We start from the raw sequence: 19,799 nt of genomic DNA, 5'->3' as shown, positions 1-19,799 counted from the left end.
TGATCAAAGGAAGAGGGCTATTAGAATAGGAAAAAAATTAGAATAGAAAAAGAGGAGGGTTACTAGGGGTTAACTTGCCCAGGTTCACACAACTAGTAAAGTGCCTGAGGTCGTATTTGAACTCAGTTCTTCCTGACTCCAGGTTTAGTGCTATATTCCTGATGCCTCTGGTGGATAGGCATTGTAGTTCGAACGTTGGCAGTGTCACTGGGAAGGAGCGAAAAGGATGTGCATGCTAGAAGATGGGTGGTACAAGAAGAAAAATTATATAAAATGAAAAGAAGGTTGTTACTTATTTCCAGGGGGCCCAGTGTTTTTTGCAAGAATTGGCAGACAAATCTGTATTAGGATTTTATTAGTGTACGGTTGAGGTAGATGGGATGAGGAAGCAGCTAGCTGCTGATCTTTAGCAAGTTCCATATCACTTGGATGGGGCCAGATGGATCGTTGCCCATCTGGAAGCCTAGTAAGGAAGTAAGAGGTTCCAACTTCCCTCCTAAGTGAATTGGCTAGTCTGTGCAAAACTTTAAATGAAAGACAAAAATGCTTCCCTCTGCCCACTATAGTACTCATATTCCTGAAAAAGGATTGAGTTAGAAGTTTCAAATGAATTTTTCTTTTTTTTTTCTTTTCCTGAAAGCGAAATACATTATATCTGTGGTCTGAGATAGGGTAGAATGGGGACCGAAAAAACAAATTTGAAGTTATGCTAAGAAAGCAACTAAAATATCTATATCTTTTGATCCAAAGCTCATACTGCATATACCCCTAAGAAAATCAAAGACAGAAATATCCATGTGCTCCAAAATATTTATAGCAGCCCTTCTTGTGGAAGCATAGAAGGGTAAACAAAGTAGATGCCCTACTTAGAGAGAGGCTAAACAAATATGAATGTTACTGCATTGTAAGAAATTATTAGGGGGCAGCTAGGTGGCGCAGTGGACAAAGCACTGGTCCTGGATTCAGGAGGACCTGAGTTCAAATCCCACCTCAGACACTTGACACTTACTAGCTGTGTGACCCTGGGCAAGTCATTTAACCCTCATTGCCCCTCCAAAAAAAAACCCAAAAAACAAAACAAAAAAGAAATTATTAGGGGCAGCTTGGTGGCGCAGTGGATAGAGCACTGGCCCTGGAGTCAGGAGTACCTGAGTTCAGATCCAGCCTCAGACACTTAACACTTACTAGCTGTGTGACCCTGGGCAAGTCACTTAACCCCAATTGCCTCACTTAAAAAAAAAAAAGAAATTATTAGTGTGAACAATAATACAAAGAAGTATGGTAAAACATCTGGACTAATGCAAGGTGAAGCAAGGGAGAGCCTGGAAAACAACATACACAGCGACTGCAACAATGTAAATGGAAAGAAAAGCAAAAAATTGAAACTTAATGACTGAACCAGTCATCCAAACTTGGCCTTGAAGAAGACATGAAAATATATGTATTTGCCCTATTTAGAAAGGCAGGAGAGGGCAGCTAGGTGGCGCAGTGAATAAAGCACTGGCCCTGGATTTAGGAGGACCTGAGTTCAAATCCAGCCTCAGACACTAACTAGCTGTTTGACCCTGGGCAAGTCACTTAACCCTCATTGCCCCACAAAAAATAAAAAATCCAAAAAACAAAACAACAAAAAAAGGCAGGAGACTCTGGGAGCGGATCACTGCATATTTTGGACCTGGTTGATATGTTGGTTTGTTTTACTGAACTACCTTTTGTTCCTCTTTTTTTTTCCTTTTCAAAAAGGAATAACTCTGGGTGGAAGAAAAATATATTTGAAAATTAATAAGATATCAATTAAAATATGCTCAAAATTTTTTTTTAATTTTGCCCAAAGGGCTATGGGGCTGTACATACCCCTTGACCCAGTAATACCACTACTAGATCTATATCCCAAAAAAGAGAAAAGGACCCACATGTACAAACAGCTCTCTTTGTAGTAGCAAAGATTTGGACATTGAAGGGATGCCCATCAATTGGGGAATGGATGAACAAGTTGTGGCATATGAATGTAATGGAATACTATTGTGCTATAAGAAATAATGAGCAGGCAGATTTCAGAAAAACCTAAAAAAGACTTAAGTGGACTGATGCTGAGTAAAGTAAGCAGAACCAGGAGAACATTGTACACAGTTAACAGCAACACTGTAACATGATCGGCTATTATAGACTTAGTTCTTCTCAGCAATACAATTATCCAAGACAATGATAAAGGATTCATGATAAAAAATGCTCTCCACATCCAGAAAAAGAACTGTGGAATCTGAATGCAGATTGAATCATACTGTTTCTATTTTTTTTTTAGAAGTTTTTTGTTTTTTGATGTTTTTCCCTTTTTTTCTGATTCTTCTTTCACAAAATGACTAATGGAGAAATATGTTTAATGTGATTGTACATATATAACCTATATCAGATTGCTTTCTGTCTTGGGGAGGTGGGAGAGAAGAGAGAGAAGGAGAAAAATTTAGAACTCAAAATCTTACAAAAACAAATGTTGGAAACTATATTTATATGTAATTGGAAATAATAAAATACTTTTAAGATTAAAAATATGTATGGGGGGCAGCTAGGTGGCACAGCGGATAGAGTACTGGCCCTGGATTCAGGAGGACCTGATTTCAAATCCGGCCTCAGACACTTGACACTTACTTGCTGCGTGACCCTGGGCGAGTCACTTAACTGTCATTGCCCTTATGTCATCTTGATGAAATATGACTTGTGAATCTGGCTTATTTTGGATATGAAAGAAGATGGTTAGTATGTTGTTACATTATGATAGAGACCTCTAATTTATCATTCTGGAATAATATTTAATGTAATTGGTCACAATAAAATGATAATTATTGTTCCTAAGACCCTGTTTCTCTGTACTTGGGTAGGTAATGGATATACTTCATTCTATGGGACCAGAGACTGTAGTTATCACCAGTTCCGACTTGCCAGCTTCTTCAGGCAACAACTACTTGATTGCTCTGGGAAGCCAGAAGAAACGTAAGTCATGGTTCTTAACCTATTCTCTAAGCTAATATGGTTTTTCTAGTTTGCTCACTATAAGTGAATGTCATTGTAGGCATGTCTAACATGAACAATTAAAGAAAGCATAATCCCAACTGTACAAGCTGTCCCAAAAGTCTTAGTGCAGTTTTAAGGTCTAATAATTTGTAAAGTACTTAGCACAGGGCCTGGCACATAGTAGGTACTCAATAAAGCTTTTGTCCTTTCCTTTATTCGAGGTATAAGACACAGCCATGGCCAAAAAGGACAACAAAATTCTGAGTATTATGAAGGTGGAGCATTGAAAATAAGGAAGGCTTAAATTATAAAAGGGATGAATGAACTTATCCAGTATAAGAGAATTGATTTATAAACTTCAGACTTTAGTTTGAAGGGGAAAACAGGCTGAGGGAAGGACATATTATTCTGTATAATCATTAAGGGTATGGCTATGGTGATTATTAAATCCCAAGAAAAGTTTTAGGACAGATTTAAGACAGATGACAAAGTAAAGAGTGTTTTATGCAAAAAAAATACTATTTTTATGGAACTTATTATTCAACGAGGAAGTATAAGCTGAAAATAGGCTCAAGAGGGATTTAAAGAAATTTCCAAAATTACTAAGAGAAGTTACAGATGTTAGGGGAAACATTCTTTCCCATAGAGTCAGATCACAGGATCCATAACTGTAAAGGACTACAGTGATCATATAATCCAGCTTCCTCCTTTTGTTCATGAGGAGACTGAAGCTTAGTGAGGTTCATAACCTATGAGTAATAAGCAGGAGCAAAACTATAAATTAAAGATGGATTGGGGGGCAGAGTGGTGGTACAGAGGATAAAGCAGCTACCCAGGATTCAGGAGGACCTGAGTTCAAATCCAGCCTCAAACACTTGACACTAGCTGTGTGACCCTGGGCAAGTCACTTAACCCTTATTGCCCCCACAAAAAATAAAAAAGATGGATTGGGAGAGGAAATTCCCCTGCCTGGGAGTTTCCACTGATTAAATCCCTGGGCCTTTCCCCCACACACACAACAGATTAAAAAGTGTTTATTTCAGTTCACTGATCCAAATGGAATCAGTAATCAGCAGGGAATTGCCAATAAAAAAATCATCAGAATAGCTCACTAGTCCTCAGTAATAACATTTGGAGAGCTGAAGCTACTAGATCAGGTTCTTTTTTGGAAGGAGAAATCTGTGATAAAATATTTCTCAGCTCAAGTGAAAATAATGCCTAATACTTAATTTGCCTCATGTTTGCTTCCTAAAATAGATGAGGTTCTTCCTAAATAATTGAAGGAATACCTGTATATGTGACCACCCAATAATTGCACAGTCTAGTCTGGCATTTTTAAGAAGAAATGATAACAGTATGCTTCAATAGTCAGTAGTCTTTTATATCAGTACCACCACTATTAAATATAATGGAAGTCTTCAGAATGAAACCAATAACATTAAATCCCTGATTCTTGAAGTAAGTTACAGTGCTGCCTGAATGAAGTCTCCACTCCATGTTCTATTGACTAAACCAAGAATCCACCCCCTCCTCTCGCGCCACCCCCCCCCCCCCCGCCTGTTTTTTAAAAGCAGGGAGCCAACATTCTGAGTCCTTTTGCTTTAGTACATTTGATACATTCAGAATCTGTTGAATGAGGGTTCTGTGAATACATACAATGAGTTAAACTTAATTAACCTCTTACATTTGATTATTTGAGATTCCTTTTGTTCCTTTTGTACAGAAAAACCAGATGGCACAAAAGTGACAGAAAGAATCAAAATGGAAATTCAGAAAGTGGATGCTGTGTTTGTGGGAACAGGTGACTTGTTTGCTGCCATGCTTCTGGCTTGGACACATAAGCACCCAAATAATTTCAAGGTGAGTTCAAGAGAAGCCTTGAATAAAGTGGTTTCCATTCTTGTGCATCTTGACTCATCTGCAGCCCATAACACCACTGACAATCCCCTCATCTCTTATCTTCCATGGTACTACTCTCCCTGTTCTTCCTGCCCGGCCCCTCCTTCTCAGTCTCCTTTGCTAGATCAGCAACCATATACTGCCCCCTGGTGTCATCTCTCTATGTGTAGCCAGCTCCCTTTTCTACAACTGTAGCTCAAATATGTTGAAATCTAGGCCATCATCTGTGACCTCATGAATATCCTCATTGGCATCTCAAACTCAATATGTCCAACCTCCAAACTTGTGTTTTTGTTTTGACCACCACAATGGTCCTTAGCACCCAGATTCATTTCTTTGGAGTATTCCTTGATTATTTACTCCTTGTCCTCTCACTTATTTTTGAACCCTTTGTATTCTGGCATCAGACATCATCGCTTAAATGAAACTGCTCGGGGCAGCTAGGTGGCGCAGTGGATAGAGCACGGGCCCTGGAGTCAGGACCTAAGTTCAAATCCGGCCTCAGACACTTAACACTTACTAGCTGTGTGACACTGGGCAAGTCACTTAACCCCAATTGCCTCACTAAATAAATGAATGAATGAATGAATGAAACTGCTCTATCCAAAGATACCAAGGACGTCTACTTGCCAAAGTCCAAAAGCCTTTTCTCAGTTCTTATCTTTTTTACCCTCTGCAGTTTTTGATGCTATTTACCACCTTCTCTTCCTGTGTACTGTCTTCTTTCTGGACTTTTACTGCTTTCTCTTTCTACCTATCCTTTCCTTCTCAACTTCCTTTGTTGCATTATCATCCATCATGCCTTAACTCTGGGTATACCACAAGCCTCTGTTCTAGACACTTTCTGCTCTATCTAGACTTTCTCTCCCTTGGAGACCTCATTAATTCAGAAAGGTGAACCACTATGATGAATATCACCTCATCATTTGACATTTGAAATGAATGTTCTCGGACTTAACATATCCCAAAGAGAACTCATCTTCCCACTTTCCCCTCTGTCCCCCCAAACTCACCTTTCTTACAAACTTCCTTGTTTCTTTTGAAGATATTACCATCCTTCCAATTAAATGGATTTATAACCTTGGAGTCATCTCCAACTTCTCACTCTCCCCTCACCTCACTCATTCAGTTGCCAAGCCTTGAATTTAGCAGCATAATGCCTCTCCTGTCTGTCCCTTCCTCTCATCTCCTAATTGGTTTTCCTGCCTCAAGCCTCCTCCCATTCAGTCTTTTCTCCACACTTCTGCCAGTGATGCTCCTAAAGGCAATTCCTACTCTGTCATTCCCCATAGACTCCAGTGGTTTCCTGTTCCCTCTAGGATCAAATGCAAACTTCGATTTGTCCTTTTAAGCCTTTCATAACCTAGTTCTAGCTTACCTTTCCATTTGCCTTAATTTTTACCTTAATCCAATTGTTCTCTTTCCTGTTCCTCTCTGCACAGGTTGTCCCCCAAGCCTGAAGCTCCTTTCTTCTCAGTTCTGCCTATCTCCTTCAAACTGTCAGCTCAGGAGCCAGCACTTTAGACCTTTCCTGATCCTCACAGCTAGAACTGCCTCTATCCCTCCATAAAATTATTTTGTATCTATTTTGTAAATGTTATATTTATACAAAATACACATACTGTATCTTTTCCTGCCCCTGACCCCCAGTAGAATTCTCGAGGATGGGGATTGTTTCATTGACATCTTTGTGTCTCCGGCAATTAGTTCAACACTGAGCATTGTAGTAAGCACTTAAATGTTTTTTAGTTGATTTATTAAATGTTCTTTGTTTTCCCTCCCCTGCCTTCTGAACAAAAATTTTAAGTCAATTGGTCACAGCAACTTGTTAGCATTCCTGTTAAGGTATAGAGGAGACTATGATCTGTTTGTGGAAGGTAGCGAAATCGTAAATGTTTGAAGTTCTGGAATAAGCTTCACTTGGATTTAAAAAAAAATAAAAACAACAGTTTATAATTTTAGTTTAAGAGCCAGTGGAGGCATGATATATGATCTCACTGTATCCTAGGCAACCTAGAACAGTTTTCGTGGCTTTGAATACCAGCCCAAGTTTAGCTATAATGAAATTATAGCAATTACATGACAATCTTCCTTCAAAAGAAAAGGAAGGTGGAAGAAAAAAAGGCTACTTGAAAGCAGTCCTTTAGCAGGAAAAAAGAAGGATAAAATGCCAAGAATGATCGAGTAGATGGCATGAAAATTTCAGCCAGAGCTGCTGGTTCCACACAAAGAATTGGAAACTTTGCCTGTACAATTTGCTTGGAAGTTTAAATAAACACGATGGTCAGCGAATTGTGATCTCATCAGGGTGGCTATGCTCCTTCCACCAGAACAGATTAAAACTTATCCCTGGGGGCAGCTAGGTGGCTCAGTGGATAAAGCACTGGCCTTGGATTCAGGAGGACCTGAGTTCAAATCCGGCCTCAGACACTTGACACTAGCTGTGTGACCTTGGGCAAGTCACTTAACCCTCATTGCCCCACAAAAATTTTTTTTAAAAATTAAAACTTATTCCTGCCTTCTCCTCTTGTACAGTTTCTGCTAAGCAGTGCTGGAGGCACTTGTGCAGCTGTGCTGCATAGGTTAATTACCTGTGTTTTCTCATTTCATCTGGGTCCTCACTTCCATAAAGTCATTGTTTTATTCTATTGTATTTGCCACAGTGACTGTTTCAGAGATCTTCTTCTTTCCTCAAGGCACCCGCACAATCACCTCACTCCTTCCCCTCCAGGAGATGACCTTGCCTTGTACTTTACTAAGAAAATAGATGCCATTTTCTGTGAGCAGATTTTCTTAATCTTCTTAGGGTCCCTAACTACTCTCTCTTCCTAGGTTTTGGTGACACTGCCTCTCTTGATTCTCCTTCTGCCTATCTAGGCTCAGTTTCCTTTCATGATCCATATCAGGCTCTCTAACTGTGAATGTTCCTCAAACCTCTATCCTAGAGCTCTTCTTTTCTCTCTACGGTCACTCTTGGTGAAGTTTTCAACTCTCATCTGTTCAATTACTAATTCTATACAAGTATAAACTCCCCTGTTTGATATTTAAAGCACTGTACAATCTGGCTCCAACCTATTCCCCTTCATACACTCTATGTTCCAATTAAATTGGACTGTCCTTCTGACTCATTTCTGCCTCTTAGAATCTCTCTCAAAGGGTATCTCATTCATGATGCCTTTCCTGATCCTCTTCCTCCAATTACATTGTGTGTGTGTGTGTGTATTGTATATATTTACATTTCTTTACATGTTTACATCTTTCCCCCAGTAAAATATAAGTTCCTTAAAGGAAGGACTAATTCATTTTTGCCATCCCTAGTCCCTGGCACATAGCAGGTGCTTAATAAATGATGGAAAAGGGGGGCAGCTAGGTGGTGCAGTGGATAGAGCACCGGCCCTGGACTCAGGAGGACCTGAGTTCAAATCCAGCCTCAGACACTTAACACTTACTAGCTGTGTGACCCTGGGCAAGTCACTTAACCCCAATTGCCTCACTAAAAAAAAAAAAAATTTTTTTTTTAAATAAATGATGGAAAGGAAAGTGAGCATAACCATAAAACATTGTACCACAATTATAAAGAAAAACAACTTTGAAACCTAAGAACTCTAACCAAGAGAGGTCTCAACCATGCCTCCAGAGGACTTGTCGTGAAACACATTACCCACCTCCTGACAGAGAAGTGATGAACCCACTTCAGAAGGAGAAATAGTTTTGGAATAGCCATTGTGTGGATTTCTTTTCCTGACTATGGTTATTTTTTAATGAGGATTTTTTTTCTTTCAATTCTTTTTAATGGGAGGGGGAGGTAGAAGAAAAAACAGTAATTCCATTAAAAAAGGATCATCAAAACAGTCTTAAATGTACAGAAAACAATAGAAAGGTAAGCACAGGTGAACAGGACAGTTGTGAAAGTAATGTGGAATTTAAAGTTGGGATTTTTAAACAAATGATATAAAATGGAGACTCTCGGTACAATCCTATTTTTGTATTTTGTTTGGAATATGAAAATGTTATTTTGGGGGAAATTAAATTCTGGATAAAGGAAAAAGGGGAAAGTGCACAGAAGAGAAAAAAAGGAAGTTTAGAAGGAAAAAGACAAGCAGGAAAGCTTTGAAAGTGCATATTAAATTTATGTAGCTTTTTTAACAAGGAAGATGGTGTGATATACATTTGGAATTCTTATGCCTATATATTTTAAATGATATTTTTATGTTCTGTTGTATATACGGAGATACTAATTTTTTTTCTTCATTTTTAATGAAAAAAACTCTTAAAGTTCTACTAAAATGTGACAGTAGGGTGGGTTTGAGTCTAACTGACAGGGAAGAGAAAGGGTGTTAAGGAGGAGGGAGTTCTGAAAGAAGCCTGGAGTGGGACCAAGCCCAGCACACCAGGGCTTTTGCTTTGCGGGATACTTTTCCTTAGACCAAGTGCTGTTCAATCTGTCTGTCTGGGTTAGATAAACTTTAGAAATTACATCCAATGTCTTTGCTCCTTTGTCACAGAGGCATCTGACATCTCTCCACAGAGAATGTGAAAGGGGCTCCCATGTGACAGGATTGTAGAAAGGAAGTTGAAGGGAATTAATTTCTTCCAAGCAAAGCAAGACTTTTTATTGAAAATTTAGGGATAAGTAATTTATGGCCTCTTGCTTTTAGACATATTGTTCTTGATTTTATCCTTAGTCTCTAATGACAGTATAAGAAAAATGTAATTTTATATACTATGTTGGACCCCGCTGCCATCTCCTTGGTCTGATGAAAACTAAATTCTCATTAACAAAACCTTCCAAGATAATCTTTAAATATTATATAAACTGTTTGTGGGTCACAGAAGGAGTTGTGGATCAATTGTTTTCGCTCCCTTTATTACAGGTGGCATGTGAAAAGACTGTGTCAGCCATGCACCATGTTCTTCAGAGGACTATTGAAAGTGCTAAAGGTAGTCTCTTCCAGATTAATAATTTTCAGGTTTTTTTTAAAGTTGTTTAATATTGATTCCATGGAATGGTTCAAGCAATTTCAAGGCTTCCATTTAGCCTTATCTACAATAATCAGTATAGAAGCTACCATAAGTGCCTTTACAAGTATTTCCCCCCTAGAACATGCCTTCAATACACTGTCCCTAATGGTAAGTATTGATGCCCGATCATACTTATTGACGTGTAGAGAGATTTAAAAACCCGATTTTATTATGCTTAAAGCATAAACCCAGAATCCTTAATTAAATCTTGAGTACTAGGCAAAGTTTAATTTCAAGTTATCTCAGAGGGAAGAAAAAATACAATTGGGATTTACATATAGCCTCCCTACCCCACCTTTCTCTTCTCCACCCCCCAACCCCCACCCCGGAAAAAAAAGGAAAGGTAAGGATTTACATTTTAAGAATAAACTTGTAAAATCTATAGCAGGCTGGGGCAGCTAGGTGGCGCAATGGATAAAGCACCGGCAGAATGGAATCTGTTCTGTGCTGGGCCTGACTCCAACCAGTCCCTTAGTAGTTTAGGTTTGATATTGGAACAAAATGAGTTACTAGCATTCAACAGTTAAAAGGAAATTTACTTAGTCATAGCCAAAAAAGGTTATTCAACAAGGTTAAGAATTGAGGGGGGCAGCTAGGTGGTGCAGTGGATAGAGCACTGGCCCTGGATTCAGGAGGACCTGAGTTCAAATCCAGCCTCAGACACTTAACACTTACTAGCTGTGTGACCCTGGGCAAGTCACTTAACCCTCACTGCCCTGCCCAAAAAAAAAAAAAAAAAATTGGACATTTTGAATTGCTTCAGCTGAGGAAAGCTCTCTCATCTTAATTTTTACCTATCATGATCCACCGTTGCCATTCAGGCAATGAAGAAATGACATCAGCGGTCTGAGACCTTAGAACCCCGAATCAAACAAGGTTGCCACCAGCCAATGCATCAGTACCTTTTAAAGTACTGTCTAAAACTAGCCTAACTTATGTGGGAGCAGGGATTTTAGACATTGTTCCTTATGTTCCTCTTCCAGCTGATACTAGTCTGAAACTGAGGGAAACTCTGAATTCCCCCAATTAGACCATACCCTCATTAGCCATTATTCTAATAATATTCATCACCTGCTGTTTAAATTTCCCCTCTGTCTGCTAAATTCTAAGGTGGTAAAAGCCTGTCCATCCTTTGGACTTGCCTCTTAAGAAAAGTCACTCCCTTGGAAATAGTAGAACAGACTTTCTTATGTCTCTGTAAGGGGGCAGATCTGTTCTGCCCTAATTATACCAATTGTAGAGTGACATAGCCTCCAAGAGAGTCCTGAGGTGCTGAAGAAAGAGGGGCCCATGCCGTCTCGATTATTAACAGGGGAAGAGCTTACTGGCAGCAAGACAAAGTAAAATGGATCCCCTGGTTAACCCCATGCCAAGCCCAGGTATCATAGAAACAGAACAAAGAAGGCATAATGCCAGGCATGGCCCAGGGTCATGTTCAAGTCCTCCCATGGGCTATATTGGAGCTTCTTTTGCTGTTTACATTTACTCAAGGTAGTTTACATTCTCTGTGGAGTCATACATTCCCTACCACCATACAGGCTCCAGTTCCCAATTTTTATTATTCACTCCTGATCTGATTCTTTTCCTACAGTCATAATCTTACTAGAGTTTAACATATTCTGTAGGGGAAACCTCTAAGTCAGGGATGCTCACCCTCTGTAGCCTTTCAGTCTCCACCCCAATTAGCATTATCTTTTTTTCTTTTCTTTTTTAAATTTATTATTTTATTTTTCCTCAATTACATGTAAAAACAATTTTTTAACATCTGTTTTTAAAACATTGAGCTCCAAATTCTTTCCTTCCTCCCTTTGAGAAGGCAAGCAATTTTATATAGGTTACACATGTGTACTCATGTAAAACATTTCTATATTGGTCATAGCATTGTCTTTTTACCTATGCTGTTACTAGATCAATAAGGGGTTTTTCTGTCTTTAAGGCAAGATTCTTAAAGATCAAAAGCTAATTCACCTCTGCCTTTTGGCTGAATATTCAAGGGCCATTTTTCTTCATTATCCTTACTGGTAATCTAGCTTTCCTAAAACTGTTAATAAGATCCAAGGACACTTAAATTTGCCATATAAATAAATTTTCCTATGTTCTTCATCAAGCTCCTTAAGTATTCATCAAACTAAACCAATAGGATAAATGGGAGCTTCCTCTTTATTCCAGTAACAAGGCTTCCCATCTATCTCTAATAACACAGGATACCTGGGTTCTCTATCTGCCATCCAGTCAACAAAGCTTTCTTTCTTCCACACCACCCTTCCCTACTTTAGCAATTAATTTAACCTTGTAGTTTTTGCAAACAGTTCCTTTTAACCATGCCAAATATCATGGTTCAGGCCAATCCAGAGATTAAGGCTCTGGATTAGAAGACAGGGAGGCACCTAGAGACCATAAAATGCAATAAAAACAAATTTGTAAATAAATATAAGTAACATGCAACTCCTCAGGGTCCTGTGTTCACCACAGTAGTTGGCAATATTTAGTCAGGAAGTCATCCCTGTGTAACAGTTAAAATTAAGGTAGACTGAGACACAAAATTCTGAGCACGATCAATTTATTAGTAAAGTGCAAATTTATCATTCTCCAGCAAAGCTAAGACCCCAAATGAGAGGGACAGGTGTCATTTATAGTTTGGGGTAGTACAGAAGACAAGAAGGCTAGCATCATAGATGGATGAAAATATGATTGGATGGAAATTGGGAATGAGGGCTACCACCTGTCCCCTCCTTCCCTCCTTTGACTAAGAAGTGTTCATTGTTAGAGTCTCGACTTCTTTGGAGAACAAGCCAGACATCTTGAAGGATAGCTTGGTGGTGTAAAAATTGATTATATCAGACTCCCTGATGTCTACCTGCTTCCTTCAAGGGTAACAGATTTCCTTGCCAGAAGAGTTGGATAGTAATTAACGAGAGAACTGGATTTCTAAACTTATCTCATTACAGGCCAGCTGAATTTTTGAACTAAGTTCAGAGACAAAGAACCATGACTTTAGGCAGTTACAGGACAAAATCAATTAACTGTAAATAGGATCAATTGAAAAAGGATAGAGAATCAATCTGATTATTTCAGCTGAAATATACTGAAAATTCTGCTGAAAACTCCATGCCACCATTTCTATATTAACTGGGCTTTTTATGCCTCGGGAGAACATGGAAGCCAAACTCATTATTCCAACCCTAATTCCCCTTGTTAATCAAATCTTAAATCCTCCTAGCCCTTTTAAAGGGGAAACTATCATCTACATAAAACACTTAACCCCTTCCTCCACCTTAATAATAGTTAACCTAACTAATGGCACCTCTCACTGAAGCAGAACTTTCCTTCCTTCCTTCTTAATGGAAGCAATAAGAAACTTTCTTCACTGCTTCATTTCCTTTCAGTTGATGTTCTAATTTGTTCTTTCAGCACAAGCTGGAAAAGGGAAGAAGCCCAGTCCAGCCCAACTGGAACTGAGAATGGTCCAAAGCAAAATGGATATAGAGAATCCAGAGATAATAGTGGAAGCCACTGTGTTATAGAGAGTATGTCCACATTGCCCAGTAACGCACAATGTATTAATGTCTTTGTTTCCCTTCCTGTAAAAAATGTAATGTTTGCCTGAGAGATATGACTTAAACTTGATGTTTTTTCTCTCACAAAATAGTGTCAAGTATCAACAGATCTTTTCTTGTGAAAATGTGATGGCTATGTTTGGATTTTATTTTCTTGTTCAGAGAGGGAAATACCTCTCCCCACAATTCATTCACTATGTATACTGCCCTGGATAATATCACAAAGATGTCTCTTTCAAAATCCTCAGCATCCATATTTGTTCATGGAATTAGTCTAGAGGGTGAGTACCAGAAGATTGGAACTCCTTGGGGAATGAAAGGTAGCATGTACAATATTATCACTTAGTCATTTGCAGTGCCGATAGAGTTGACTACCTACTGTTTCCTGACCTAAACAATTTAAGGTCTTGGATACATTCAGTTTTTTAAAAATTCTAAGAAGACTTTTTTCTTTCCACAACTTATCTTGGACTTCACAGAAGCCAAAACATTGGGGTGGCAGTTTTGTACTACTAGAATAACCACCCCATACCCCTTCCTGTTTGTGCCCTAGGAATAAAAACAATTCTTCCTTCTCTAAAACATCTGATGACCACAAATAGTTTTCCAAGACTAAGAGAAGTCAGCCACCATTAGGCCAGGGCTCATTAAGTAACTGCCCACCCACAATTATGGTCTGTTTGCTGAAGCCAGATTTGTTGGTGTTTCTTTGTTAAGACACCCAAGCAAATCCTCTTTACCTAAGGAAGAGAGAATTTGTAGTGTTTGACTTGTTAATCATGAGCATCTTGATCAGGAGTCTGATGATCTAAAAACACTGTGATGGTGGATGTAGGGCACTGACAGGTGGAGCATGGAACACAAAGTATTGAAATACCTCCTTTGGGGTTTCCCCCCCTGGAAAACTAGGTTTACCTGAACATTTCATGGTTTGTCATACACTCTATAATTACAATGTAGCACTACTGCCAGATAGTCACAAGAATGTCCTACTTTCCACATTCCTGTCAAAAGAACTCAAAACCATGAGGCCTTAAGGCCAGCTTCCATATCTTCCCTTGGGCAAAGGGTCTCTTCTCAGAGCCAGCAGCAGAATTTCAGCAGCTTGTTCTTCCCTTGTATTGAGATTACTAGGTAGCTCCAGGAAAGCCGTCCATAAATCCTTGTTTGGGATCTCAGCTAGGAACTTACTGTCGAGAAGCTCTGCCCTCCTGAAGCCTCTTGCCCAAGAAGAGTGATTGAGCCCACTGTTTTACCTAGGTTTAGAAGGCAGTGTTAATGTTCTGGTGACTAGGGTAACCAGGTGAATTACTTATTCTGAACACCTTTGACCTGTATCACCTGCTTAGCTTTCACCACCTACTTGTTGCAAATTACTCACCTCTCCATTTGTCTGTGGAGTGATCTTTGTAGAATTTGTGTCTGAATCTTGTCACTTGGCTTCTAGAAAAGCTGTGTTGTCTCCACTTGACTTGCAGCCAAGCACCATATATTTTGATTAGTGATGTTTCAGGATGTGGCTGTTAATTAAAGGAGAACCAAATGTTTTCTCTTCATATCATCTCACCTCCCACAAAGGAAAATACTATTTAAATCATGCTAGCAAAGCAGAGCTTAGTAGCTAACTACGGTTATCAAATGACATTTTTAAATCTTTTAATTGTCTTCCAGAAATGCAAATTTATTAACTTTTTTTCTTACAATGAAACAAAGAGGAATCTTTGCTTTCTGTTAAGCTAGCTTTCATATACCCTTTCACTTTATCATTTTATGTTCATTTTTAAAAATCTGTTAGTTTTTTAAAGGCTGAATCTGGGGGTGATGCCAGAGTTGGACATAAACCAATTGTTTAACTCCTCTTCGCCAATGAAGTCATTAATATTGCCGTTCCTCCATCATGTTGAAAGTTCAGGATTTTTTTTTTTCATCAAGTCCACAGATAATAATAATAAACAGTGCTTCTTGAGACTTAAAATGTTTTGTCAAATCAGAGCTAAAGAACTATGGAAGTGGGGCAGCTAGATGGCGCAGTAGATAGAGCACCGGCCCTGGAGTCAGGAGGACCTGAGTTCAAATTTGGCCTCAGACACTTAAGACATACTAGCTGTGTGACCCTGGGCAAGTCACTTAACCCCAATCGCCTCACTAAAAAAAAAAAAAAAAAAAACTATGGAAGAATTCTGACATAGACCTCCCAGAGAAATTAGAACAGAAGAAGTGTCTAAAATCAATGTGAACTTTAGGGCTTTACAAAGTTTCACATTAGAAACTGTTACCGAATTTGAATCAAAGCAAAACAGCAGTCTTTCAAAAAAAATCCAAGACATTGTTTTTGACCTTAGAAGCTGTGTGTACTTTGGGGCAGGGGGAAGGATAGAGAAATACGAAACTGAAATGCAATAAATATATTAAAATTTGTAGGGGTAGGAATATATTTTCCTGATCTGTGATTTGAAATTGTGGTGTTTTACCACTCTGACTTTTTTTTTAAGTGCATTTTGGTTTGACAAACACTAATGTTAAAATTGTTTTAAATATCATTTAAATGGTAAAATTGAGTATTGTGTTAGGTTCTGCTTATTTAGTATTTTGTCTCAGAACAACAAGATACATTTTACTACTAAGAGCCTCTTGTAAATTCCCCAGGCTTTGATGTTTTTTGAAAAAATCCAAAATGCCATCACTTAATGATTCATTTGTCCTTAGAAACATGAAAGAGTTTTCAGGGACAAGGGCTTTGTGCCACAACTAGTTCCTATGCCATATACATATATACATACATATCCATTTATATATTTTTAAAATTCTATATATACTTTAAAAGTATAGTTTGATGGCAGAGATCTATGTGTTAACATTGAGGTCACCACATAGAAATCATTTTAGAAAACAAGTTTGTATTGCTGTAACTTCAATACTTCATTCATTATGCCTACTTACTTTAAAAGAAATTTATTTTTCATCATGAATATAGAAAAAAATTCACTTTGTAATTTTTATATCATTTATGTGTGGAGCACATCCCCCATCAGCCTTTGATATGAGGAAAGGTGTCAGTTGTGGTTTCAAATTCAAAGATCCATCTATCAGTGGAAATAAAAATATCCCTGGTATGATTTAATAGCAATGTGAGAAATAGTCTCATATTTTTACTTGCAAAGTGATCTAATATGTGATTACAAGCTGTGAGAGTTTTATTGGAACAGAATTACTTGTTAATATTAGAGCATCTTAATTGTTTCTCAGTGCACTGTAAACTTTAAAGTGTTATGTAAAGGTCAGCTATCTTTGATTACATTTTTCAGTCCTTTCTCTGCTAAAATGTTACTAAAGTATGGCTTTACAGAAGGATGCAAAGCTGTGGTCCATTTTTATTAGCTTGTCTTAATTCATTATCAGGTACTACTCTGGTGATTGTAATGGTCTACTTTAATTTGCAATTTATGTCACTAGATTTTTATAAAATGATTCTGTTTATTATACTATTCATGAAAATTGGTTAGAGCCTATTTTAAAATACATTGTTGGCGATTTCAACAGACTAAACCAGTATTGGTTTAATTGAACTGATATGTGAGTCGGTTTTAATTAAGGTTCTCTTAGTGCTGGGTGAAATAGGCAAAGGGAAAGCCTACATTGTGATTCCTGAAGTGCCCTGATGTAAAATAATAATTATTAATACATGATTATAATAAATATATATATTTATTTGTGTGTTTAGGTTTGTTTTGTGAAATTTATTATTTAAAGAAAAGTTTCACTTAAAATGAAGTCATTTGATGCTCTTTGCTAAAGAAGTTGATTGCAAGTTTCTGGACTGGTGATCAGGACATTTTTTTATTGACTCTTAGCAGAATAAGACCTCAGCCTGCATCTGTTTTGCCTTTTGTTTTGTTTTGTTTTGTTTTGGTTTTTTCAGGGCAATGGGGGTTAAGTGACTTGCCCAAGGTCACACAACCAGTAAGTATCAAGTATCCAAGTCAGGATTTGAACTCAGGTCCTCCTGAATCCAGGGCCCGCGCTTCATCCACTGCACCATCTAGCTGCCCCCTCCCCCTTTTTTTTTAAACCTCAGAAAACCTAAGTTGAATGTTAAGTCAAATACAAAGAATGTAAGACAAGAGAGTTTTATCCCTTTGGAATTGTACAAATCATCCTAAGTAGCACTCATATGTTTTGTTCACATTTTGTCCACTGACTGGAGCAGTCCTCATGTAGTGAGTATGCTCCAGGTCACTCTCTTAGAGCCTGGCAGGCTGTCTCCCCCTCAGGATTCTAGGGGGTAACTTGAGAGGAATTTTTTAGGGTTTCTCTCTAATTCCATCCACCCAAATCCCTTTTGGCTGTTTTCTCCCCACTGTTAGTTGCCAATGAGTGTTGTCCCAATTCTATTTAACCAATTAACATGAGTTAGCTTTTACAATAGGATATTTATTCTAAGGACAGTTAAGTGGATGAGAATGCCAGGTCTGGAGTCAGAAGACCTAAGTTTAAATCCAACCTCAGATACTTACTAGCTGTGTGACCCTAGGCAAGTCACTTAACCCCATTTGCCTCAGTTTCCTCATCTGTAAAATGATGTATAGAAGAAAATGGCAAACCATTCCAGTATCTTTGCCAAGAAAATCCAAATGGAGGTTACAAAGAGCCAGACACAACCAATCAACTAAATCCCCACCACCCCCACAACACATTTACTTCAGACATTAGCAATAACAAAAATACATTTCTCCCAACATCCTGTGGGTATACTTTCCGCTACCCCACCTCAAATTCTGGAGAGAGTGGGATTACTCTTCACTCATTTCCCAAATGGCACTGTTCCCCTGAAGTTCATTGAAATGCAGGAGTCCTTGGCTCAGCTGCTGTTGGGCTGGATCCCAAAGGTCACTTTTGAAGATTTCTCTTTATTTCTTCTGACACTGATGCTGAACTGGATGCAGAATCCAGATGCAAGTATTCCTGAACACATCCCACATAAACGCCAGGTATCTACAAAGAATCTGAGAAATATCAACACTAGAGACAACTAAAAAAAAAAAGTAGAATCAAGTTCTTGTAGTTCAGAACTATATAATAATATGGCCAGAAGTGGTAAGAACAGATGGTTTTCAACTGGTAAGCCAGAGCCAATGCAAGTAAACACAGAAGCCAGAAATGGCAGAGAGATGGATTGTGCTAAGGAATCCAGCATCAATTCTACTAAATCACAAGTTCTAGAACCTTGCCAAGGAAGCTATCATGAGTGTAAGTAAACATGCTATGAGGTGAGGAGAAAAGCTGCTCTGGAGAAGCCAATGCAACCTCCTACAAACAGACTGGAAGCCAACCAGGAATCACAATTCCAAGCCAACGTGAACTCCAGTATTCAGTGACCTGAAGTCAGATCTTGACCCTTGCCTGTCAGAACAGAAGCAGAAACAGAACCAACCACAATAGATGGCTGTCAGGAAACAGTACAGCCACGCAGGCATCCCTTTGAGCCCAGAAAGCTAGGTACAGCAAGAGGCAGGACACGGAAAGCATTTTATAGTCAATAAAGAGGAATCAAAAGTTACCGAATCTTGAGTAACATGTATTGATTTTGATCAGCTAGAGTTTAGCTAAGACTCGAATAAGGAATTTGCATGATTTGTAATATCAAGTTGCTGGGCTTGTGAACATGACAATCATCAAAATGATTATAGCATTACAAAAAGTATGAAAAATAGATTGACATGTAATTCTGTCATACCAAGGGGGCTGGTTAGGACCAGTTGAAAAGAAGAACTTAGCTCATCAGCTTATTTCTGCAAGTGCTCAGCTTTGTAGAAATAGGGAAGCTAGCTACAGCCAATACCCTGCTATATACTAATATGATTAATAAAATTAATTGATTAAAAGAAATAAGCAGGGGCAGCTAGGTGGCACAGTGGATAGAGCACCGGCCCTGGAGTCAGGAGTACCTGAGTTCAAATCCAGCCTCAGACACTTAACACTTGCTAGCTGTGTGACCCTGGGCAAGTCACTTAACCCCAATTGCCTCACTAAAAAAAAAGAAAAGAATGGGGGGGGGGGAAGCTAGGTGGGGCAGTGGATAAAATACCAGCCCTGGATTCTAGCCTCAAGACACTTGACACTTACTAGCTGTGTGGCCCTGGGCAAATCATTTAACCCTCATTGCCTCACACACAAAAAAAGAAATAAGCAATGTTTTACAATTTCACACCTACGATCCCAGTGTGGTCTTTGAGGGCCACAGCAGGTAATAGAACCACTGATTGGGGATCATACAAGGAGAAAACAGAAGTATGACCAAAGCCAGCACCCCTA

General features: G+C 38.6%; 1 protein-coding gene across 1 annotated transcript in view; it reads left to right on the top strand.

Moving 5' to 3' along the window:
* The window catches only part of PDXK (pyridoxal kinase), a 65,883-nt gene extending 48,688 nt beyond the window's left edge, over positions 1–17,195 (top strand). Inside the window, exons 8-11 of the mRNA XM_043996010.1 lie at positions 2,877–2,988; positions 4,733–4,869; positions 9,783–9,849; positions 13,342–17,195. Coding sequence (XP_043851945.1) covers positions 2,877–2,988; positions 4,733–4,869; positions 9,783–9,849; positions 13,342–13,454 — 429 coding nt within the window. The 3' untranslated portion in view covers positions 13,455–17,195. The remainder of the gene's footprint in view (positions 1–2,876; positions 2,989–4,732; positions 4,870–9,782; positions 9,850–13,341) is intronic.
* Positions 17,196–19,799: the final 2,604 nt, after the last annotated feature.

The sequence above is a fragment of the Dromiciops gliroides genome, chromosome 3, assembly GCF_019393635.1.
Source record: "Dromiciops gliroides isolate mDroGli1 chromosome 3, mDroGli1.pri, whole genome shotgun sequence".
Classification (NCBI taxonomy): Eukaryota; Metazoa; Chordata; class Mammalia; order Microbiotheria; family Microbiotheriidae; genus Dromiciops; species Dromiciops gliroides.
Note: the sequence above shows the minus strand (reverse complement) of the source record. Positions and strands in the feature narration are given on the sequence as shown.